Below are 24648 nucleotides of genomic sequence, written 5' to 3' on the forward strand. Positions count from 1 at the left end.
GGGGGGCGTGAATCTAGAGGTTAAATGCACTAATCTTTCCAAAGGGGACTAAAAGTGCTAACTAGGTGGTGTATATATAGAGAGTAAAAAGGTTGTCAAAGTAAAGTGGGTTAACCATCACCTCTGCCTCTGTGTCAAACAGTTAGAAACTAATCATTTGTCCAGATGCCTGTTCTTGCTAACCTGGACCCTTTGCCTGGCATGTCCTCTAGACTCCTCTCTAAAACCTGTAGTACCTGTTCTTTGGGGCTGCCTTGTCACATTTAGCATAACGTCAAGGCGCACTCATATTGTAGTATGTGTCAGAATGGCCTTTTTTTCTTTTTCTTTTGTTTTTTTTTTTTTTGGAGACAGGGTCTCTCTGGGTAACCCTGGCTGTCCTGGAACTCACTAAGTAGACCAGACTGGCCTCAAACTCACAGAGATCTGCCTGCCTCTGCCTCCTGAGTGCTGGGATTAAAGGCGAGTTCCACTACAGCCAGCTTTCTTTTAAAGGCTGAATAATAATAATATAAAAAAAGACAGGCCGGGCAGTGATGGGGCACGCCTTTAATCCCAGCACTCGGGAGGCAGAGGCAGGTGAATCCCTGTGATTTCGAGGCCAGCCTGGTCCATTTCTCCGCTGGTTCCTGGTTGTGGCTCACGAAATGGAAACACTGGATGAACAGGGAGTATGCTTAGTAGTCAAGGTGTCTCACGCCTGTAATCCAAGAACAACTGTGTGTGTGTGTGTTAGTGTGTGAAGCTATGAGCATTAGAAGCTCAAGGCCACTTGTGCTACGTGAGAACTCTCTAAAAAAAGTCAAAAATAAAATGAAATAATAATAATAATAATAATAATAATAATAATACAAACCTACTGTCAGGATGGAAAGATGGTCAGCAGTCTTCCACAGGACCTGAGTTTGGTCCCCAGTACCCACATGGCAGGTCACAACTGTCTATAACTCCTGTTCCAGGGGATCTACCCTCACACAGACATACTTGCAGACCATGAACCAATGCACATGAAATAAACAAAAACAACAACAACAACAACAAAGCAAAAAACTACTGTCCTCTGCTTCCTCCTGACTTTACCTTTTCTATTCTTTGAGACAAGGGCTCCCCTCAAACTTGAGGTCTCTCTGTCTCAGCTTTCTGAAAATTATCATTATCATCAGTCAGGATCAATGTCGTGATTGAAATGGCCCAATGGTCCCACCTCATTCTCAGGCAAATATGATTGCCATGCTTTAACAATCACTAGCGAGATAAAGGAGAGAATTATATCACACAACGTTTTCCTTAAAGGGCTGGCTCATCTTTCTTGAGCTATAAACTGTACATTCCTTTAGATTTCTGAATGGCTGCGCCTGCTCGGCTCCCTTCCCAGAAAGGTGTTGAGAATATCGGCAGATTAGGCAGAAGCAGGTGTTAGTCTGCCTTCTGACTCAGTATCAGAATCCTGAGAGCTTTTATGTAACATGAAAACGAATTCTTCCCTGCCAGCTGCAACCTGGCTTGCAAGAGGGCTGTCCTATTTGTTTTAGATGGCATCCTCCAAATAATTCAAAACATGTTCCAGAAAGACTGGTCAAAATTGGAAATCAGGCATTTCTTCTATAAGGTCTTATCCATAGCTACCCATATTAAAATCGTGTTCCAGCTGATTTATTCAGCTTTGGTTTGTCCAAAGGCTCAGGTGAACATGCTCAATGCTCATGAGGCCAGGCTCTTATTCCCCCTTCCTCCCTCATCAGCTTCTTAGAAACAGCAAACTTGACAAACAGCTAATAATAATAATAACCCCCCCCCCCAACAAACAAAAAATAAAACGCCAAGCACAAAGACTGAGGAAAGGCAAATGTCTGCCCAGACCCCAATAAGGACAGAAATGTCAAATAAGGAACCACAAATCCAGAGGTCTCACAGGGACACCACAGAAGGCTGACCAGTCAGTTGAATACTCCTTCACCACTGAGCTCATAAGTTGTGTATGGGAGCTATCCAGTTAAATTTATGAGATTTGTAAAGTATTATTTTATATCCATACACGCCCCTTTAGAAAATTCCAGGCATCCTTGAATCAGGAACCTACAACCTCTTAACGGAAGTGGTCTTTTTTTGTAACGAGGTCTTGCATTGCAAAATGTCCTAGTGACCAGTGAGTACAAACACCCAGGTACCTTTAGGACGCCCACTCTTTCCCACAGCAGACTGAAACGGCAACTGCTCGCTATTCTGGAATTATCTATGATCAACTTTGCTTTTAATCTGTTCTTTCTACAGTTAGCAGACAGGGGCTGAGAAGTACTTTTTAAAATTCAGAAAGTTTACACGGTAATAACAAACCCACGCTCGTGAATGTGAATCCCGACGCAAATCGTGGTGGGGACGAAGTGTGAAATTGTGTGTGTGTGTGTGTGTGGGGGGGGTGTTGTAGCTTGAAGAGTTGGGATGGGCAGAAGGCCGCGCGTACCACCGGCCACTCCGGCAGCCTTCCAAAAGCAATTTAAAAATTTCAATCAAAAACCTGGAAAGGGACTCGAGTCTCCAGTCAGGTTGGGTTTAGAGGTAAGAATTGAACCTAAGTATTTTTCTGTGAAGGGAGAGACCTTTTTTTTTTCAGCTGGTAGTTATCAACCACGTGAACTACTTCAGTAATTTTTTTGGAGCGCATTACCAAGACACATCGGTTCTAGAACTTTCATGTCCGGCCCTGGTTTTCAATAAACCGATTCCCCCGCTTTTTCTTCTCTCGTCCCAACACTCCGATAGTGGCCGCGAGGATGGTCCCCTCCGAGTCGGTCCACGCCCCGGCCAATCTGAGCCCGGATGCTAATTAGCTACGCTTCCCTGATGAACACGCCTTTGTCACATGTAGGGCCGGACTACAAGGCCCAGCATGCCTCGCCCCTCCCTGATCAATGAGGGCTTATTTAAATGATCTCTGAGGTCTTGGACCCAGGCCAATCAGCTGTCAGGGCTCATGATAAATCGCAATGCATTATTGATAATAATAATTACTGGGACATGCGCGTTCCGGCCGAAGGGGGGTAAAATTTCCCAACTCTAGGAATTGGTGGCAAGTCACCAGGGCTCTTCCCGGCGCCCCGATGCGCGCACCATGTCGAGGCGCAAGCAGGCGAAGCCCCAGCACATCAACTCGGAGGAGGGCCAGGGCGAGCAGCCGCTGCAGCAGCCGAGCCCCGACCTCGCAGAAGCGCTGGCGGCGGAGGAACCGGGTGAGTGCGGCTGCGGCCCCGTCCGTGCGCCCGTCTGTCCGTGCGTCCCGGAGGGCGCTCCCAGCACCGCGGTGCGTCCCTCGAGGGCGCGGGCTCCCGGAACAGATTTTGGAACCAGGATTTCGGACTCCGTTCCGGGAAAGGAGGGACGGAGAGGGTGGGAAGGAGGTAGCCTCAGCCCCCCCCCCAAGAAAGTTTCCTCCAGTTTTCTCCCTCTTATTGCAAAGTTGGCCTCTCATTTTCCTTCTCCCACCAGCTTGATTCTCCTAGTCCTCAGTCCCATAGTTGATTTTCTTGCCTTGATAACACAAGCACCCCCCCCCCCACACACACACACGGTAACTTAGCCTTGCCTTTTCCCCTCTCCGGTGGCGCCGCTTTTAAAAGAAAGAGACCCCCAAGTCTTCCCACCCTCTCTTCCACCCCCTTGGGGGCCTCTAGGAGGAGGGGCGCACCTCTAGGGGACCCCCCCAGGAGGGCGATCTGTTGTACGCGCCCCTCCCAGGCAGAGTGGGGGGAGGGGGCGCGACCTCTCCCCACCCCCAGGCCGGGGTGCGGGCCACCCGCGCAGCACAGAGGGCGGGGAGGCTACTCGATTTAGCTCCGTTGGGAGCTTTTATTTTATTTTTTCGTAATTTTAGGTATTTCGTTTACTTTTTTTTTCTTTCCGCCTTTCCCCGGGGGCTACGCTGCCTGCTGCCGATCCTCGCCCTAACCTTTCGGGGCCTGACCTCCAGCCATCTTTGATTTCCGACTATCTAAAAATAACCGCGGCCAGCGGGAGGGTGCCGGCCGGGGCCCGGGTGGCGGGTGCATAGAGGGTGCACCCATGCCGGAACGCACCCTCTTTTATTTATTTATTTTTGCACGGACCCCTCGGGCGGCACGGCTTCAGCACACGCCCGGGAGGTGAAAGGGGAGAGGTCGGGCTACGGTTGACCCGGCCCGCGCCTCCGCGGAGTTCAGGACCTCGGCGCGGCCTGAGTTGCGGGCGAGCGCCTTCCCAGCCGGTCTCCACCAGCCCCTCGCCCCTACCCGCCGGACTGTCGCCGGAGAAATTGGGAACGTGGGGGAGGGGGTCCCCTGGGTCTCCCGCCAGATTACAGCTCTCCGCGCTTGGTGGGCGGTGCACGGCAGCGGCGGACTCTGCGCGCTCCACTCGGACGCTCCCGCTTTCTCAGGCGTGCGATCCTACTTCCCCGCAACTTTTTGAGTTTATCAAAAGTTCAGTGACCTCCACCCAGCTGATTTTTTTCTCCCCTCAGGGCAAATGAAAGGTCGTTACTTGGTCGAGGGAGCGGATATGAGTTTTGGGGTGTCGGAGCATCCCACATCCTAGGGCCCTGCAGCTGGGGGATGGACTCTTTGTGCCTTGGCCAGGAGAGCTGGTGTGGGGGGGCGGACCGAGGAGAGGCTGGGTCGCCTGGTCCACCTGGAACAAAAGGGTTAACCCTAAGCCCGCCTGCTTCCTCGGGAGAGGAGGGGCGAGCTCCCGGCCCTGACCCCTCCCCTGGTCCTGAGCTGACCTCCCATCCCCCCCCCACCTCCATTGGGGGTGAGTGCATACTAGTGGTTTTTTGGTGTTTTTTTTGTTTGTTTGTTTGTTTGTTTGTTTTTTTGGCTTTGGGTGATGGTTGACTTTCTAGGGGGCATGGAGGGGTAGCTTGTTACTGAAGGGCTTTCCGAAATCTCCGCTGGCCGGAGTCGCGCTTAACCTGGCTGCGCCCTGAGGCCGCTGGGCGCGCGCTGCCACCGCGGTTTGGGAAGCGTTTTCTGCGGATCACCCGCGGTCGAAGCCCCGCCACTTAGAGCTCGGGCGCCCTCTGGAGACCGGACATGTGCGAATAGGGGCACACACCTGGTGAGTGACGCAAGCTGGGCCCCGAGATCTGCACCCGGGGGATCTCTGCGGGATCCCTACCTTCCTGTTCCTGGGAGTCTTCTCCAAGAATTCTTAGAATGGATTTGGGGAGCCCTCTTTCCCCTTATGGCTTGGGGAAGAACTTTTTTTTTTATGATTGCATTTTGGGATCAGGCTCAGTATCGATAAATTTAGATTATAATCTATACCGCGAAGCTTCTAGATCCTTCTTGGTCAGTTCATTGGAGAATGCAGTTTTTGAGCTAAGAAAATGAAATCCGGGCAATAATTAGCAGATCAAAAAATCCGCAGGTGGTCGAAGAGAGGGGGCTCACAGTACTTAAAGGAAAATTAGCATTTTCTCAAAAGGGTTCCAAATGCCCTTTGTGCTAAACTGGATTACAACCTTCAGCTATTACGATTCCCAGGTTTTTAGTAATTTAGCTCCAGTTTCCAGCCTCTATTGACCTGCCTGTGCTGGGCTTTAGTTAAGTTTCAAGCGAATTTAGAACTCCCCAAAGGGGGAGGGGGCTGTAATTTGCACACGACCTTTTTTATTCATTAAATTGCATGTAAAATGCATTCCTTCACCCTCAATGATGCTCAGCCACCAGTAAACGATACTTTGTCATTGGTGATGGGGGGTTAGCAGGCTCCCATCTTAGTAGGGGGCTGGGGGAACGTTTTGGGCAGCTGAGGCATGGTTAGCTTTTCTGCCTTTTGGATGTAACATGTCAAATGAGATTTTGGAGAAAAGGATTTTGGCAAGATTTGGAAGACAGTCAGCATTCCATTCTGGGTGTAGTCTTGTCTAGGGGAATTATCCCCCGCCCGCCCAGCCAGCTTTGGATACTTGTGTGCACTGGCAGTGAAAATGTGCTATAGGAGAAGCAGATTGTGTATTGGGAGTGTGATCGGAAACTTTATTCAAGGTGTTTATACTAGTTTTAGAAACGGGAACATGCTGTGTGCCTGACCCCAGGCTGGGACTTTGCAAGCCCTTGCTATTCATTCTCAAAACGGAAGTAGCTTTGGAAGTTTACCCACTGCAAAGTTAATGGAGGCTTCCTGATGGCATGGCTTGGTCCGTGGTTTTCCTCCAATTTGACTCTAGCTTTCTTTGAATCCATGGGGGTGTTTGTTGATGGCCCCAGAGCAGTTGGTGATGGGTGGTCTCCTTTGTGAGAGGCAACCATGGTTAGTGCTTGAAACTGATTTGGTTTGGCCTTTTTCCTTTTTATTTTTCCTCCACACAGGGTCTGTCTGAGTAGCCATGGCACCTTCCGTGGCCCTAACCATCCCAGCTTCCTCCAGAGTTGGGACGTGATGTTCCTGGCTCTGCTTCCAACTTCTGGAATTGGAGGCATCTGCCACTATAGGCAGCCCCCCTTTGACTTTCCAGATTGCCTTTAGAAGCTGTGGAGGATGGGACACCCAGGAAACAACTCAGAACTAAAACAATTTGGGTTCATTTCTCGGGGGCATGTGATTTGAAAAGAAAAGAATAGGAGCTGAATTCAGATTACTAACCATTATCACTTTAATCTGTACTATTTTTAACAGACACACCTGGATGTGTTAAAGCTTTGGGAGAGGATGGAGTCCGACTTCTGCTTTTTTTGGTGTGTGCAAACTTGTTCCAGTTGAGGCAGGAGGGGGCAGGGCATCCCTTGCTTAAAAAATTAAATTTTTTTCTTTTATGTTTTGCCACAAGGTGTATGTGGAGTAAGCTGGCTGATCTGACTCTGGTTGTAGATGTGGTGGCAACTGTCTTGACCATTCTCGTGGCTCTCCCCTTTACCATTTAAAATCTTTTCCATTGGGCCCCTGAACTTTGGTCCATGACTGCTTTTAATTTTTTGTGGATTCTTTGATTAACTAGAGACATAATATTAGGTCAAATTCTGTCTCTACATTTAGGTTTCAAAGCTTTGCTATATAAAACAGTTTTTTTTTTTTTTTTTCAAGAAGGCCTTACAGCTGGGTCAATAATACCCAGAGACATAATTCCTTTTTGTTTTTTGGTAAGCACTTATCCTGGAGGTAGGGCTGGGCCTGAGATACTGGGTCCCTTAGGTAAGCTGCTCATTGTCATTCTTCTAATACGGGACCGGTAACAGATAAGCAAAACCTGAGTCGCCAGGCTTTTATCGAGATATACAGATCTTATTTTATTTTTTTACTGTTTGAGTGTCTCCGGCCAGGGATTGGCCTCCTGGCTGATTAGCTTTCTTCCTATACAATAGTCAGGGTATTTTCCATCCCTCTGGCCCGAGATTGAATCTAAGACCCCTGCTGGGTTTACTGCATTCTTCCAACTTTACTGGATAACTAGATGCTAGAGAGATAACATTCCTCAAATTCGGGGTGGGGGATGGAAGCCCTGCTTGCTGGCGCTCTCCCTGTGGACTTTGGCTTTTTCCTTCCCTTCAGGCTAACTTAAGCATAGCAAGCAGTTCCTAACAGATACTCCTCCCGCAGATACTGGTCCCACTATTTGCCGATGGTGGTATGGCCGAGGTGGTTTTTTACTGCTTAAGCAAGCAGTTTTAGGTGGGATGTTGCTGGTGTCGCGAGTGGCCAGGCAGGAGGGAGAGGGGCTTTGGTGGCTTTTGGGCTGTGGTGGCTTTGGGGCTTTTATACAGTAGTGAAGGCAGTTGGCATCCTGGCTGTCAATCACTGGTGGATCCTTCTGGATCGAGGTGCTTAACCTTTTGTGCCATAGACCCCTTCTCAGGGCTGAGAAGGGCACAGAATTCTAGGGAGCAAAGTGCAGTGACCAGCGAACAGACATTTAGTCCTTATCTTCTCCTGCTCAAGCCTCTTGAACATGGCAAAGATGACCCCATGCTGGCTATTGTTTCTGGCTGTTTCTCCCTTACACAATGCAGTCTGAGAACTATTTACATAGTATTTGCATTGCAGGTGGGTACGCTAAATCCTGGAGATTAAAGTTTGGAGGTTGGAGATACTGCTCAGTGGGAGAGCCCTTCCTACCCAGTGTGGGGGTGGGGGTCATACCAGAGGGTGAGCTGGTAGTAACAGATAGGACCCTCTGAACCTCTGGCTTTGGTGTCTACAGGGTCCTTCCCTTTTACCGATATTAGGGAACTATTGCAGTAATGTGTACCCCCTTTTTAATAAAATGGCAGGTCTGGTATCAAGTCAATTGCCACAGTTACCCAGAAAGTGCAAGAGCCATAGCACCCTCTGATAACATTCAGAGCCTGATTTTGACAGTCTGAGGTGCTTGTTAATACTATGTACCATGTCCCTTATGTCCCTGACGGAAAGAAATGGTAAGGTGAGCTTAATGGATTCCAGGTTAAGACTGCTGCTGCCTTAGAGTTGGGTGTGGTGTGCACTCTTTTTTTTTTCTTTTGGTTTTTCAAGACAGGGTTTCTCTGTGTAACCGCCCTGGCTGTCCTGGAACTAGCTCTTGTAGACCAGGCTGGTCTCGAACTCACAGAAATCCACCTACCTCTGGGTTCTGGGATTAAAGGTGTGTGCCACCCACCACTGCCCAGCCTGAGTAGTGCACTCATAATAAATGCCAGTACTTGGGAAACTGAGGCAGGAGTCTTGCCAGGAATTTGGAGTCAGCCTGAGCTATTTAGTGAGTTCAAATAAGACCTTGTCTCAAAACAGAATTTTCAAATGTCTGCTTTAGAATCAGGAGAGTCTGGCTCTTGGTATGTACGAGGTCAGGAAATACTCAGGAGGCATGACGCGAGAAATGGAGAAATTGCCCAGAAACTGGTGCGGTTAAGTTTTAAGAAATAGCTGTGGTTACTTAGTTCTTGCCGAGCCTAAGTGTATACATCTGCAAAATGGGTTCAAGTGGCCTGACTACAAAGGTGGTCTAGTTAACGTCATATAAAGACAGAAGGGGGTGTTGATGGGGGTCCTTTTGGTAGATTGCTTGCCTAGTGTGCATGTAGCTAAGCTAAAACTAGATGTGCTGGGGGCTGGAGAGATGGCTCAGAGGTTAAGAGCACTGATTGTTCTTCCAGAGGTCCTGAGTTCAATTCCCAGCAAAAACATGGTGGCTCACAGCCATCTGTAATGAGGTCTGCAGGCATACATGCAGATAGAACACTGTATACAAAATAAATAAATCTTTAAAAAAAGATTAAAAAAAAACTAGATGTGGTGTTTCAAGCATTTTTCTAGCAGGAGAGAGCTGGAAGCTGGAGCTCAGACTTTTAAGGGTTGGAGGGCAGGGCAGTCTGGGACACTTGACACTTGACCCAGCCTGAGGAGAAGAAACAGGATGGTCTGTGCAGGACATTAGTGGTTTCCGGAGTGGGTGAGGTGGGAAGGCAGAACAGAGACTGAGACTTCACTGGGAGCTTTTGCAACTTGGTTGGACCTCTTGGTCATGGTGGCACACGCCTTTAATCCTAGCACTCTTGAGGCAGAGGCAGTTGCCTCTCTGAGTTCAAGGCCAGCCTGGTCTACAGTTTTCTATCCCAGGCCCTCAGACCCTGTCTAGGAGGCAAAAGTTTTACTTCCCTGTAGAAATTTATGTCTTGACATAACCACACCCTGCCCAGCCTGTTTCCTCCCTTTCAAAAATTTTCCTTTCTCTCCAAAAAATTCTTGGGCAAAGCCTGAAGTGCTGAAATATTCTTTTAATTCTGGTTGAGGCAGAGACTTGAGTTTGAGGCTGCCTGGACTGTAGTGAATTCAGGGCCAGTGTGGCTTATGAGACTCCTGTTCAAACAACCCTAAAAATCTGCAGCCAGGCATGGTGGGGCACCCTTCGGTCCTAGAACTCAGGAGGCAGAAGCAGGCAGACCTGAGTTCAAGGCCAGCCTGGTCTTCTAGAGTTCCAGGACAGCCAGGCTTAAAAAACCAAAACCAAACAAGGAAAACTCTTGTGCAGTTCTCCTAGAGAAGACAAAGTTATTTTTAAAATAGTATTTTTTATTCTTTGAAAGGTTCTTACTATTTTCTTTTCTTTCTTTCTTTTTTTTTTTTTTTTCGAGACAGGGTTTCTCTGTAGCTTTGGAGCCAGTCCTGGAGCCAGTCCTCTTGTAGACCAGGCTGGCTTCAAACTCACAGAGATCCACCTGCTTCTGCCTCCCTAGTGCTGGGATTAAAGGCGTGTGCCACCACCGCCCGGATAGACAGAGTTATTTTTGAGTATATATTTTTCTCAGGTGAGGGCACTCTAGCACCGTCAGCGGCACTGAAGAACAAGTCTTTGTGATTTTTCTCGTTTACTTTTCGTCTGTGTAACTGGAAACTTGTAGGCCAAAATCTGTTGCTGAGGAGCTGCCAGGGAAGCCTTGCATTTTCATACATGGCTGCCTACCTCCCTGTACCTACCTACCTGTTCCTCTCAGGAGTTTAAAAAATACCTTTTTAAATTTTATTTATTTATTTATTTAGGTTTGTTTTGTTTTGTTTTTGGAGACAGGGTTTCTCTGCTGCTTTGGAGCCTGTCCTTGAACTCACACTGTAGACCAGGCTGGCCTAGAATTCACAGAGATCCACCTGCCTCTGCCTCCCAAGTGCTAGGTTTAAAGGCATGTGCCACCACTGCCCGGCTGTTTAATTAATTTTTTAAAAAATATTTTAGAGGCAGAGCTTCTCTTGTTGCCCTGCTGTCCTGGAACTCACTCTGCTGACCAGGTTGGCATTGACCTCAGATAATCCACCTGTGTCCGCCTCCTGAGTGCTGGGATTAAAGGCGTGCGCTGCCCCTAACAGCTGATTATTTTACTATTTTCAGTTTTTGATTTGAGTACGTTTGTTCGTGTCTGGTGCTTGAGGAGGAGGGTGTTGCATCTTCTTGAACTAGAGTTAACAGTTGTATACCAACTACGTGGGTGCTGGGAATTGAGCCCTGGTTCTCTGGGAGAAGAATAAGCACTCTGCTGAGCCGTTTGATACTTGAGTCTTGAAAAGGGGTTGACTGAGCAGCATTGGTGCAAGAGCTGTGCTGGTATTCTAGGACTGAACAATCACGTGACTTTTTTTTGCAGTTGGTCGTTGTGCTCCCATGCCAACTAAGCCATATTTCCTGGTTTTTTTCTCACTTTTTTTGAGAGAGAGAGAGAGAGAGAGAGAGAGAGAGAGAGAGAGAGAGAGAGAGAGAGAGAGAGAGAGAGAGGAGTGTGGGCAGTGTCTCTCTACTTGGCCCTTACTGTCCTGGTGACCTAGACTTCACAGATGAATCTGCTCCTGCCTTGTTCTGGGATTAAAGTGTTCTTGTCCCAGGGCTTCCTAGTCAGCGGATCCTTTATCTCCTAGTCTTCCCTGTATTGCTGAGAGAAGAGTGTTGTGGTCACAGGACTTGTATGTACCAGGGAAAGACCTAACGCATGTCCCCAGTGCCCCTTCTCAGTGCAGAAAGAACCTGCGGAGTAACGTTTATGGCGAGACTTTTGAAGTCTGCTGAGGGCCTAGTTGCATCACATTTGTAGGCAGGGATTTTTACAAATCTTCTTTTGTGTTTGAGTGGCTTACTTACAAAGGGGTGTGTGTCTGTGTGTGTGGTGTGTGTCTGTGTGTGTGGTGTGTGTCTGTGTGTGTGGTGTGTGTCTGTGTGTGTGGTGTATGATGTACATGTGGTGCCCACAGGTGCGAGGAGGGCATTAGATCCCCTGGAACTGGAGTTACAGACAGTTGGGAGCTGCCATGTGGGTGCGGGGAATTGAACTTGGGTCCAGTGCAGGAACAACCAGTGCCCTCAACCAGTGAGCCATCTCTCCAGTCCCTTGGTAAACATTCTTTTTTTTTAAACATTTATTTATTTATTATGTATACAACATTCTACCTCCATGTATGCCCGCATGCCAGAGGAGGGCGCTAGATCTCAGTACAGATCGTTGTGAGCCACCATGTGGTTGCTGGGAATTGAACTCAGGACCTCCGGAAGAGCAGCCAGTGCTCTTAACCTCTGTGCCATCTCTCCAGCCCTGGTAAACATTCTTTAGGTGTAAGTCCAGGATTTAGGGCTTGGTGCCTTGGCTGTTGTCCCGTTCCTTCCCTCAAGCCACACAAGCCTCATGATGTACCATCCTGTCACTTGGTCCAAAATCAATAACACTTGTGCTAGATTGAACTTGGCAATCACATCAGTCAAAACTGTGGCTGTGCTGGGTTGCAGCGCGGTGCTAGGTGCTTCCCCCAGCGTGCGAGGGTTGACTCCATAGTAACCCCCACCCCTCAAGTGTGTAGATCCTGCACTCGGGAAGAAGAGGCAGGAGGATGAGGATCAGGCTGGCCTGTGTGTAAGATGATGGCTCAGCTGGTTAAGATTCAATTGGCCTCGTCCAATCTCTTTTTTTTTTTTTTTTTTTTTTTTTTTTTTTTTTTTTTTTTTTTATTTATTTATTATGCATACAATATTCTGTCTCTGTGTATGTCTGCAGGCCAGAAGAGGGCAGCAGACCTCATTTACAGTTGTGAGCCACCATGTGGTTGCCGGGAATTGAACTCAGGACCTTTGGAAGAGCAGGCAATGCTCTTAACCTCTGAGCCATCTCTCCAGCCCCCTCGTCCAATCTCTTGATCCCAGGAGGGGGTGGAGGAGAGAACCAGTTCCACAAGTTGTCCTGACTTCCATGCATGGAACCGCACGAGCAAACCCATCCATGTGGCCACAGACGACAGAGAAATGATAAAGGGAGAAAGGATTCAGAATCCCGAACACCAGGTGTTGAAGGCATTGCTTTTGCACTGTCTTAACAATGAAAAGGACCAAGTGGAACACTCCTAACTTGAGTCCTCTGTGTTTAATGCCTAGGAGTCGAAAGGCAGCAGATGGAGGAGCATGGCCATAGGGCTTCCTTTTCTTTTTTTTTGTCTTTTTTGGAGACAGGGTTTCTCTGAGTAGCCCTGGCTATCCTGGAACTCTCACTGTGTAGACCAGGTGGTCTTGTACGCCTAGAGATCTAGCTGCCTCTGCCTCCCAAGTGCTATGGTTAAAGTTCCCCAAGGTCTAATTGCCAGGCTGACTTTGAACTCATGATCTTTCTGCTTCAGCCTCTCAGGTACCTGATAGCACAGGCTTGCCTAATCTGGGATGGATTGGTGTTGTCTTGTTAGCAGCACCTTTAAACGTCTGCTATCCCTGGATGTGGGTGCTCATTGCCTGGGTTGAAATGTGATTTACTGTCTTCCATTTTGCTCAGGTTGTGGAGGATGTCAGGTAGGATTTGACCCAGTTCCAAACCCTTGGTATTGGTTGTCCTCTATTAGCCTTTCTGGGGATTGATGGGGATTGGTTTAACAAACCATCTAGTAGTAGCACATGACTGTAATCCTAGCACCTGGGAAGCCGAGGCAGGATTGCTGTGAGTTCAATACTCACCTGGACTACAAAGTAAGATCCTATAATAAAATAGCTGTGTATCCATTACTGCAGCAAATCTCTACAGGTCGGATGACAGCCCTTGACTAGTTCTCACAGGTGTGGGAAGTCTGAATTGAGGTGACAGGGTTCCTCCTCCAGGCTCTGGGAAACTGATAAGGTTCCTATAGATGGTTTCAGTAGTTCCTGGTGAAGCCCCTCTACTCCATCTCTTCCTTAGCCTTCATGAAGCGCCATTCTCTGTGACTGTCTTGCTGCTCCCTAGTCTTCCTCTTAGAGTGATGCTAAACACTGAGCCTAATGTGTTTGCCAAAGACCCTGTCCAGTTCCCAGTCTGTGACTTTGAGGTTCAGGCCTCCAAGTCTCTTGTTGACATCATTCATCCTAGGTGTTAATTCTTTCTCTCTCTCTCTCTCTCTCTCTCTCTCTCTCTCTCTCTCTCTCTCTCTCTCTCTCTCTCTCCACCTTCACCCCTCCCTCCCTCCCTCCCTCCCTTTTTTCTTTTTCTTTTTTACAACAAATGCCAGTCATAGAACAGATCTTTTTAAGTAAAATCACCTTATTCTTATTAACTCACAAATGAAAACATCACACAGTTGTTTAAGGAAAACCTATGCATCTCAGTGGCTGTCTGTGCCATCAGAACGTCCATTCTGAAGCTGTGCAGCTTTGCTTAAGGCTTTACCCTTTCACTGTCCGGTGCATCCTTGTGCATTTGTCCAGCACTAAAAATAAAAACCCTGCAGGTTGAAACTAAAAAAAAAAAATAGCTTTCTGTCATCTTTTATGACTCCTGTGTCCTTTTGCCTGCATCCCTTCTTTCCACACATCTACCGCTACCCCCTTGAAAGAAAGCCTTTCTCAATTTTATACACAGCACTCACGCACGCATGTATATGCACCACATGCTTTCCTAGGGCCCTCAGAGGTCAAAAGAAGTCATCAGATTTCCTGGAACTGTAGTTACAGATGGTTGTAAAGGTGCCACATGGGTGCTGAGAACCAAACCCCAGTCCTCTGCAAGAGCAGCAAATGCTCTTAACCTGAGTCATCACTCCAGCCAGATACAACATATTTATTATTTGAAAATTTCAAACATGCGTACAATTTTTTAATAATATTAGTCCCTACTCCCCCCACCAACTCCTGGATTCAGTCCATGCCCATCCCTGTTTCCTTTACTCCACATCCTCTCCAGCATAATCTTTCATTGATTTTTTTTAATCAGAGCCATTCTGACTGGTGTTCAGATAGTTTCTCAGCAGACTCCTGTAATCCCAGCCCTCTCTGGAAGTAGAGGCAGGGAGGGTTAGGAGTTCAAAGCTAGCCTCAGCTACAAAGCAGGTTTGGGGCGGCCTGGGCCTCTTAAAAAAAGACTCCCATCTAGACAAAGTTGTGCACCCTGACAGGCATGGGGTGTGAGACTTGGTGGTGTCTTCTAGGGAGGCATAATTCCTTACACCCTGTTTAGGTCATTCAGACCGTAAGTAAATACTTGGTCCCTTATACAGTCTTCGTGAATCAGGACCTGCGATAATGGAGATCTGTCTGTCTGTCACTTCGTTCCACGCCCCTTCAGGGCAGAGTGCTTACTCGTTTCTTTCATTGCACAGGTGTTCCAGTGAACTCCCCGGGAAATGGCGTTGAGGTGATGATGGAGGACGTGGCCCTGGTGAAGCGTCCCCGGCGGGAGGAGACCCACATCTGTGACAAGTGCTGTGCCGAGTTCTTCAGTTTCTCTGAGTTCCTAGAACACAAGAAAAGTTGCACTAAAAATCCTCCTGTCCTCATCATGAATGACAGCGAGGGGCCAGTGCCTTCAGACGACTTCCCCAGAGCTGTCCTGAGCCACCAGCCAGACAGCCCGAGCAATAAGGACAGTCACCAAGACAACAGCAGCAACTCCGGGGACTCGAAGGAAAAGCTGGGCACGGACTCCATCCTGTACTTAAAGACAGAGACTGCCCTGCCACCTACACCCCAGGACATAAGCTATTTACCCAAAGGCAAAGTGGCCAACACCAATGTGACTCTGCAGGCGCTCCGTGGTACCAAGGTGGCAGTGAACCAGCGGAGTGTGGATGCCCCTGCAGCGCCCGTGCCAGCTGCCCACAGCATCCCGTGGGTCCTGGAGCAGATCCTATGTCTGCAGCAGCAGCAGCTCCAGCAGATCCAACTCACAGAACAGATCCGCGTCCAGGTGAACATGTGGGCCGCACATGCCCTCCACTCCGGAGTGGCCGGCGCGGACACTCTGAAGGCCTTAAGCAACCACGTGTCTCAGCAGGTGTCTGTATCCCAGCAGGTATCTGCCGCTGTGGCTCTGCTCAGCCAGAAATCCTCAAACCCGGCCCTGTCTCTAGATGCCTTGAAACCAGCCAAACTACCTCATGCCAGTGTCCCCTCTACAGCCAGCTCCTTGTCCTCGGGGTTTTCACCCTTCACCACCGTGAAGCCTGATGGAACTCGGGTTCTCCCTAACTTCATGTCTCGCCTCCCGAGTGCCCTGCTACCTCAGACCCCGGGCTCTGTGCTTCTTCAGAGCCCCTTCTCCACTGTGGCACTCGACCCGTCCAAGAAAGGAAAAGGGAAGCCCCCAAACATCTCTGCGTCTACGTTGGACGCCAAGGCCAAGGAGGAAGCCATCCTCGGCAAGCACAAGTGTAAGTACTGTAGCAAGGTTTTCGGGACCGATAGCTCCCTGCAGATCCACCTCCGCTCCCACACCGGAGAGAGACCTTACGTGTGCTCTGTCTGTGGTCACCGATTCACCACCAAGGGCAACCTCAAGGTACACTTCCATCGACACCCTCAGGTGAAGGCAAACCCGCAGCTGTTTGCTGAATTCCAGGACAAAGTGACACCAGGAACCGGCCCCCCCTATGCACTCTCTGTCCCCATCCCTGTAGATGAGTCGAGTCTCTCTGTAGACACGGAGCCTGTCCATGTCTTGGGAACCCCTCCCATAGGGCTACCTCAGAAGCTCCCTCAGGGGCCCAATCCCAAGGACCTCATGGGTGGCTCCTTGCCCAATGACATGCAGCCAGGGCCTTCTCCAGAAAGTGAGGTGGGACTTCCACTACTTGGGGTGGGACTGGTGCACAATCCCCCAAGGGTTGGGGGCTTCCAGGGGAGTGGGACCCCGGAGTCAGGATCGGAGACTCTAAAATTGCAGCAGCTCGTGGAAAACATTGACAAGGCCACTGCCGACCCCAACGAATGTCTCATTTGTCACCGGGTACTCAGCTGTCAGAGTTCCCTCAAGATGCATTACCGGACCCACACAGGGGAGAGACCCTTCCAGTGTAAGGTCTGTGGCCGGGCCTTCTCCACCAAAGGCAATCTGAAGACACACCTTGGGGTTCACCGAACCAACAACACCGCCATAAAGACACAGCATTCGTGCCCCATCTGCCAGAAGAAGTTCACCAACGCCGTCCTGTTACAGCAGCACATCCGAATGCACATGGGTGGCCAGATCCCTAACACGCCCCTGCCAGAGAGCCCTTGTGACTTTACCGGTCCTGAGCCCATGGTCATGGGCGAGAATGGCAGTGCCAGTGCTCTTGGCCAGGAAGACACGGTGGAAAGGATAGAAGCAGATGGCGTCTGTTCCCAGGATGTCCCCAGTGGCTCCGCCAAGGTCTCCTCATCAGTTCCCAGTGCCCACCTGGTGTCACCCATTCTGGGCTATTCTGTGATGGCTTCCCTGGAAAATCAGGGGAAAGGGGCTCCTCCCCCTCTGGTCCTGCAGCGACAGAGCAGCCGAGAAAACGGCCCAGTGGAGAGTGATAACTGTCTGACCAATGACTCGTCCTCACTCGTGGGCGAGCAGGAACGTCAGAGCCAAAGCCCAGATGCTGCGGAAACCATGTGCTTCCAGCCAGTGTCCCCTGCCAATAGCCAAGCAGAAAGTGTCAAGTCCCGGTCTCCTGAGGTGAACAAGACCGAGGGCATCGAGAGCTGCCGCACTGACACGGAAGGTGATGCAGCTTTGGATTTCACTTAATGTCCCTTTTGAGCTCGGTCACCAGAAAAAAGAGCCTGGGTTGAACTTGACGTTTCTGTAGGGCAATTAGCTATTCTGTACTTCTGGGTAGAGGGTTCTGATAATTGCTGTCCTAGTGCTTGGTAGACTCTATCATGGGTCGTGTGGACAACATGGATGTTGGATTTGTCTTTTTTTTCCTTTTTCTTTTCTCTTTTGACCCCATGGGTAGGTATATTTGAGGAACTAGGCACTGTTTGGGCCACAAAAATCAAGCAGTAGTTGCTTGGAACTGAGGGTCCAGTTCTGAAACACAATGTTCATGTATGAAGACAATATGTTAGATGCGTCAGGTGATGTCCATTGATCCAGAATACCTCATTAGAATCACAGAAAATGCCTAGGTTTGGTGTAACAGTGACTTGGTTGTGCTGCTGTGATTTTAACCTAGGCTAGCCTTTCTCTGGTCCACAGCCCCCCAGCCTTCATCCTTTTGATGTTTTTTCTTTTCAGATAGGGTCTCACTATGTAGACCAGGATGACTTCAGGCAGCTTCTCACCTCTTTAAGTGCTGGGATTGAAGGCATGCACCACATCTGACTTTTTTTTTTTAGGGGTTTGGGGAGGATGCAAGCCTGAATTCATTCTACAGTCAAGGCAAACCTTGAACTCAGATCCTCCTGCCTCTACTTCCCAATGTGGTAGCTGAGATGATGTCTTATTCTGAGACTTGGATGTTACCTGCACGCATACTTCCGTTACCCATACTTTACACCATGAAAAGGGCAAATTTTCCTAAGTGTTTTTTTTCGAGTTTTGTTTTCTGTGTAAATAAGAACTCAAAAAGGTTAGCTTGGTGATTGGTTAAGCACTTGCCAGAGTTCACAATCTGAGTTCAGGTCTCCATGTAAAAGGCCAGGCATGCTGGGCTGTGTTTGTAACTGGTGTTAATTGGTGGGAGAAAGGCAGATCACTAAGCTCGTGGGCCAGTAGCCTAGCTAGCCCCGCTGCTGATATTCTAGTTCCATCAGAGACCCTGTCTCAAAGAACTGATTGCCAACAGGAACAACACCAAGGCTGCAGTTGAACTTCCACACCAGCATGTACACATGTACACACACCATGAAAAACTTATAAGCAAGCTGCTATTGAACTGTGATTTACGTGAGCTATTCAACTTGCCTAGCAGACGATTGTCGTGAGGGTTTGTTTCAGACAGTGAGTAGTTGGGTATTAGATGACAAAAGCTGATCTCTTCCCACCTCTTCCCCTGTTAGGTCGCACCAGCATCCCGTCAACGTTTCTCCGAGCCCAGCCCACCTATGTCAAAGTTGAAGTTCCTGGCACCTTTGTGGGACCCTCCAGCATGTCCTCGGGCATGGCACCTTTGCTCGCAGCACAGCCACGCCGACAGGCCAAGCAACACTGCTGCACGCGCTGTGGAAAGAACTTCTCATCTGCCAGCGCCCTTCAGATCCACGAGCGGACACACACAGGTGAAAAGCCCTTCGTCTGCAACATCTGTGGGAGAGCCTTCACCACTAAAGGCAACCTGAAGGTGGGTTCTGACGGACTGGTCTGTGGCCTCTGGGTAGAAAACACCCACCAGTTTATGCTGTCTTGGCCTTTTGCAGGGGGATTCTCTTGAGTTGGAGGGCCAACATGATCTACATAGCAAGTTCCCAGGCCAGCTAAGGCTACGTAGTGAGACCCAGTTTCCAAAAAGGGGGGTTAGGGGCTAAGGTGCAGCACAGTGTCATAGTGTTGGGTTAATATTTACAAGCTCTGGGCTCCAGCCGCAGTACCACTGAAAAGGGGAAAACATATTGCAGTCCCGCCTTTATTCTAGCACCGGGGATGCAGAGGCAAGTGGATCTCTGAGGCCAGCCTAGTCGGCACAGTGAATGCCAAGCCAGGCTAGAACACATTTCAGCCAGCACGTGAAGCTTTTGTTTGGGGAATAAAGGTGTTCCAGGCTCCTGAACTCATTGAGCTTGAACTCATGACCTTGCTGGTACCTCCTGACTGCTAGTGTGACAGACTGCTACCAAACCTAGTTTTTATTTAGTGTCTTGCTAAGAACCCAGAGTCTTGTGATTGCTGGGTAAGCAGTCTATCAACTGAGTTCTAGCCCTAGTCTTTGTTTTGTGTGTGCTTCTTCTTTTTTCTTTTTTTAGTTTTGTCTTATGTTTTTTCCAGACAGGGTTTCTCTGTGTAGACCAGAATGGCCTTGAACTCAGAGATCCACCTGTCTGCACTAGGACTCCAGGCACCACACCATGCCCAATTGTATTGTGTCTCATGTAGCCTAGGCCGGTTTAAACTCATGGTCGTCCTGACTGCTGGGATTATGGGTGTGAGCCACCATACCTAGCCGTCTTCTTTTGTGGGTACAGTGTTTTGCCTGCATGTATGTATGCACCACGGCTGTGCCTTGTTCTAATGGAGGTCAGGGGAAGGTTGTCAGTCAGGTAATTGATGTTTCTGAGCTCCCATGTGGGTTCTGGAGTCGAACTCAGGCCCTGCAAGAGTAGCAAGTGCTCCTTACCGCTCCATCCTCTCTAGTTATGAACTGTGATGCTCTTGAGCTTGGTGTGAGATAAAGCATTGTGGCGAGTCACTTGTAATCCCAGTATTCTAGATAACTCTGGGGCTAAAAGCATTTTCTGTTCTTGTAGAGAACTCGAGTTCAATTCTCTGCACCTGTGTGAGATGCCTCTCACCACTTGGTGTTGGAGACACTGGCTTATTTCAGGAGTCTCTGTCTGATCTCCTGCACTTCCAAAAAAGTTTAAGACTGGCCAGGCAGTAGTGGCGGTGCACGCCTTTAATCCCAGCACTTGGGAGGCAGAAGCAGGTGGATCTCTGCAAGTTTGAGGCCAGTCTGGTCTACAGACTCATTGGTGCCGGGCTGTGGCCGGTCCTGAGGTGCTTGCCTAGTATTTGTACAGTCCTTGGGGTGTCCCCAGCACATTCTAAATCAGGCTTGGTGGTTCCAGTTCTTTGGAGGTGAAGGTGTAGGGGTGGGGAGCATTCAATGTCAGAAAGACTTGTCTCTTTTGTTATTGTTTGGTTTATTATTTGTTTTTCAAGACAGGGTTTCTCTGTGTAGCCCAGGCTGTCCTTGAATTCACAGAGATCTGCTGGCTTCTGCCTTCCAAGTGCTGGGATTGAGCGCCACCACTGCCCGGCTTAAATCACCTTTTAAGTGATATTTCCATTTGCATATTTGTGAGATTGACATGTAGTGAGAGGTGCACCTGTCCTTTTCCCCACAGTGGGGTAAAGTCACAATAACATGGGGGCGAGAATCTCAATGCGGACAGTCTACTTCCAGAGCTTTCCCACATCACTGCTACTCAGTAACAAGTGTGTAAGCTCAGACGTGAACACTTACGTAATGTCTCGTGTAGTAAGCATTTCTGTAAATGCACCCATGGATGGCTAGGCAGATGCGGCTGGAGAGTATTCCCTACCCTTTGTAATGTTGGTAGGGGTGTTGGCCAAAGATGTCCCCTCTCCTCTTTCCCCAATACATGTACAAAAATCCTCTCAAACCATCAGATACCTGAATTTATTTTTCTGGCCTGATACAAGGTCTTACTATGTAGCCCAGGCTGCCCTTGAACTCAAGGCCCTCCTCCCTCTCAAACTTGTCCATCACCCCTGGTCCAGATTCTAAGAAAAAGTACATTATGAAGGTTGGGTGGTGCACACTTTATGGAGGTGAACACCCATATGGAGATTGACTTGGGCTTTCGAACAGGCAAGGGACTCTATCTGATGAAACCCTCTCTTTGCGGTCCCCCCACAGGTACACTACATGACACATGGGGCCAACAATAACTCTGCCCGCCGGGGCAGGAAGCTGGCCATAGAGAACAGCATGGCTGTGCTAGGCGCCGAGGGAAAGAGAGTGCCCGAGATGTTCCCTAAGGAACTCCTTCCCCCAGCGGCGGTGAGTGTGGACCCCACCACGTGGAACCAGTATACCAGCGTCCTCAATGGGGGCCTGGCCATGAAGACCAATGAGATTTCTGTGATCCAGAGTGGAGGCATCCCCACCCTGCCCGTGTCCCTGGGGGCCAGCTCTGTGGTGAGCAACGCCACTCTTTCCAAGCTCGATGGCTCTCAGTCGGCTGTGGGTGGGAACATGGAGAAGCCTGCTGTTCCCGATGGTGTGGCCAAGCACCAGTTTCCCCACTTTCTGGAAGAAAACAAGATCGCAGTCAGTTAAGGGGTGGGGAGGGGCATGCAGCTGGAGAGAGATCTGCTTCATTCTTTAGTTTCCTTGACCATCTCCTGCTTCCCTTCCTGATACACAAGTGATGTTTACGCTTGTGACCACAGCCTTGGGCAGTCCTACAATCTCACCGTTGCTATGCTGCTTTCCAAAAAAGAAAAAAAGAAACCAAAAAAAGAGGAAAATTGAAAAACAGGAAAAAAAATCCACCAAAACAGACTTTTAAGTTTTGCAAAGAAGCGGGTTTTGAAGAGCAGCTTTGTTCTTTGGGACAAACTGTATCCTAGAAGCTTTGTGTGGCCTCCTGGCTGTTTCCAAAGACTGTCACCTGTATCAAAGTGAAACAGTTGGGACAGTTGTTTCACAGTGGAAGTGACAGCTCGCCTCAGTCCAGGGGAGAGAGTGCTATGTGCTTCCACGGCGACTAATGCGGGTAATGGACATTTTTGTGGGGACCTGGCTTATCTGCCTCCCGACCCTGTATTCTCATCTTCTGTTTGTGAATGTACTTTCAGAGAAAGGAGGAAGAAACCTTACAACTAAGCTGGTCCAGTTAGCCCACTTCCTTGAACCTTAGATCCTTTGTATGATGCCCTCTACAAACTCCCTAGAGAGCCCACCACTTACTCTGCTGCTTATTTAAAAGATTTGGAGCCCCGAGAGTGCCACCCGCTCCTCATTTCTCCCACAAATCACCTCTTCCCAGACCCTGGAGTGGATGGGGTCCAGAGCGGGCTTCTCAGGTGATTTCATGTGGCTCCTAAGTGCCCGTTGCATTGTGGGACTGCAGTTCCCTCCTCCTCCGGGACCAGGACCAGGCGAGTCTCCTGCAACTCCTCTTTCTGTTGTTTGAATTTCCTTGTCCCGAGTCTTGAAGACTTTTCACACCGCCCGCCCTCTTGTGAAGGTTATAACGTTGAGACAGGCAAGTCTTGGGTGTGAGGACTTTAATTTATCTACCTCATTTATTTTTATTTTTGTAGCCAAAAAGTCTGTTTTGCTATTTGGTGACCGCAAAGTATTCCCAGGTCTTAAACCTAAGAGTTAATGTGGTGAGAAGGGCCAGATGTTCAGGATGTCCCCTTGGTTGGTGCTGTGCCCTTTTCTTTTCTTTTTTTTAATTACATTTTTTTTTGTGCGTATACTAATTTTGAGCAGCTGTTGTAACAGTGTTCTGATGGTTTAATGGGGGAGGAGGGACTTCTCACTAGCTCCTGGGTAGATGTCTTCCTGCCCTGTGGAATGCCATTGCCAAAATGAGGATTGTAGGCTCGTCTGCCAGTCTCCTTTCCTCTGTTGTTGCACCTGATTTTAGGATCCAAAACTTTTTTTTTTTTTTTTTGCCAAGTTGTGCCTTTCCTTCTGGGATTGTACGTGAACCCTGTGATAAAGTGTTCGCTGGTTCTCCTGTTCAGCTGTTTACACTGTGAAGTGGCTATTGTTACAGAGAACACACCAGCCATGGCTTTCTCACACCCTGTGAATGAATGTGAACTACGCTGTAGTTTTACCTGCTGAAGCTGTCCGAAAATAAACCTTTGAATGTTTTTTTTTCTCCCACCACGTTTGTGTGTAAGTTTTTCCCCCCCGCTCTGGTATGTTCTGCTGGCATAGCACTCCCCTGGCCCTTAAGAATCAGAAGTGCATGTAGTTGGGTCCATCCTGGACCTCTGTGTGTGGGGTGGGGCGGGGACATAGAGTCAGCCTGCTGCTTGGTGCCTCCTTTTCCTGTGTGTGTGTGAATGTTGAGTGTCATTCTTTTTTTTTAAATATTTATTATGTATACAATATTCTGTCTGTATACCTGCAGGCCAGAAGAGGGCACCAGACCCCATTAGAGATGGTTGTGAGCCACCATGTGGTTACTGGGAATTGAACTCAGGACCTTTGAAAGAGCAGGCAGTGCTCTTAACCTCTGAGCCATCTCTCCAGCCCCTTGAGTGTCATTCTTTAGCTGCTGTGTCTACCTCGGATGTGTTCATTTTGCAGTGTGTGTGTGAGTGTGTGCGCGTGGTCATCATTGAGGTGTGGAGACCTTAAAGCTTGGCCAAAAGGATGGGCAGCTTGCACATTTTTATTTTAATGAATAAAGCTCTGGGGAAAACAGCCCCCAGCATAGCAAACAACAGCAAATACCAAAATCTAAAAATCTGCATTCTAGCACTAAAATGTGTTTGACCCTTTTGGGATAGAAATCAACTTCTAACAAATTGGACTAGTCCCTGTCTTATCTGTTCTCCCCACCCTACAGCCCCTAGGCTAAGCAGAACTCTCAGACTGCAAGCTGATATGTTGAAATGAATTTACAGACCAAGCCAGGCATAGCTGATCTCCACAGGGCTAGCCCTCAGCTGATGGGCCATCTGCATTCCCATCACCGTTCTTTGTTATTAACAAAAGAGCTCAAAGCTAACTCAGGTCTAGGTCACCCTGAAGGGTGGGTTGGAGGGACCTCCAGTGCTCTCAAGGTCTCCAGTGACCTTCGGTGAGATAGTCACGTTGACTAGAGTCTCATATCTCAGTCCCTGGAACTAGTGAGATGGAATCTTTCTTGGTTTCTCCTGTACTTCCTGGAACACTTTCTGGAAAGATCACTATTAAAAACTAGTTTAAAGCCAGGTGTGAGCCCACACCCATAATCCTAGCCTGTGGAATAGAGGAAAAAAGGGTAAATTCAAGGCCAGCCTTCATCCTAGTTACATGGTGTGGCCTAGGAGACACTGCTTTCCAGCAACAGAAGCGGGGGCCCGGATTGGTATTGACACTTAGATTGACACTGGCTGTGTTCCATGCCTCCGATCCTAGTCCTAGACAGAAAGATCAGGAGTTCGAGGCCAACATGGGACCCTGGCAGAGGTGCACAGGCTACACAGAGAAACCCTATCTCAAAACAAAACAAAACAACAAATAAATAAAAATTAAAAGACATTGAGGAAAAAAAAAAAACTCAACTTTTTGTGCCTGACTTTGGTTTCACTGCGCAGCCCTGGCTGGCCCAGAAAT

General features: G+C 48.7%; 1 protein-coding gene across 2 annotated transcripts; it reads left to right on the top strand.

Annotated features, from left to right (window-relative positions):
- Positions 1–2967: 2967 nt before the first annotated feature.
- On the top strand, positions 2968–22981 carry Sall4 (spalt like transcription factor 4). 2 transcript variants are annotated; one of them, XM_038332063.1, is made up of 4 exons: positions 2968–3227; positions 15028–17397; positions 18680–18960; positions 21217–22981. In XM_038332063.1, exons 1-4 carry the CDS (start codon positions 3110–3112, stop codon positions 21637–21639), a joined length of 3192 nt encoding a protein of 1063 aa, XP_038187991.1. In that variant the 5' UTR covers positions 2968–3109; the 3' UTR covers positions 21640–22981. The 2 variants fall into 2 exon arrangements, with proteins under 2 accessions (XP_038187991.1, XP_038187992.1); XM_038332064.1 differs by having other exon boundaries at positions 15028–16077.
- Positions 22982–24648: the final 1667 nt, after the last annotated feature.

This window comes from Arvicola amphibius, chromosome 5, assembly GCF_903992535.2.
Source record: "Arvicola amphibius chromosome 5, mArvAmp1.2, whole genome shotgun sequence".
Lineage (NCBI taxonomy): Eukaryota > Metazoa > Chordata > Mammalia > Rodentia > Cricetidae > Arvicola > Arvicola amphibius.

What these genes read in the sequence shown, in the direction of transcription:
- Sall4 (XM_038332063.1), top strand. Translation starts at nt 3,110, where the DNA reads ATGTCGAGGCGCAAGCAGGCGAAGCCCCAGCACATCAACTCGGAGGAG. An exon ending in GCTGGCGGCGGAGGAACCGG is followed by an intron (nt 3,228 to 15,027) that starts GTGAGTGCGGCT and finishes TTCATTGCACAG; the next exon opens with GTGTTCCAGTGAACTCCCCG. An exon ending in CTGCCGCACTGACACGGAAG is followed by an intron (nt 17,398 to 18,679) that starts GTGATGCAGCTT and finishes TTCCCCTGTTAG; the next exon opens with GTCGCACCAGCATCCCGTCA.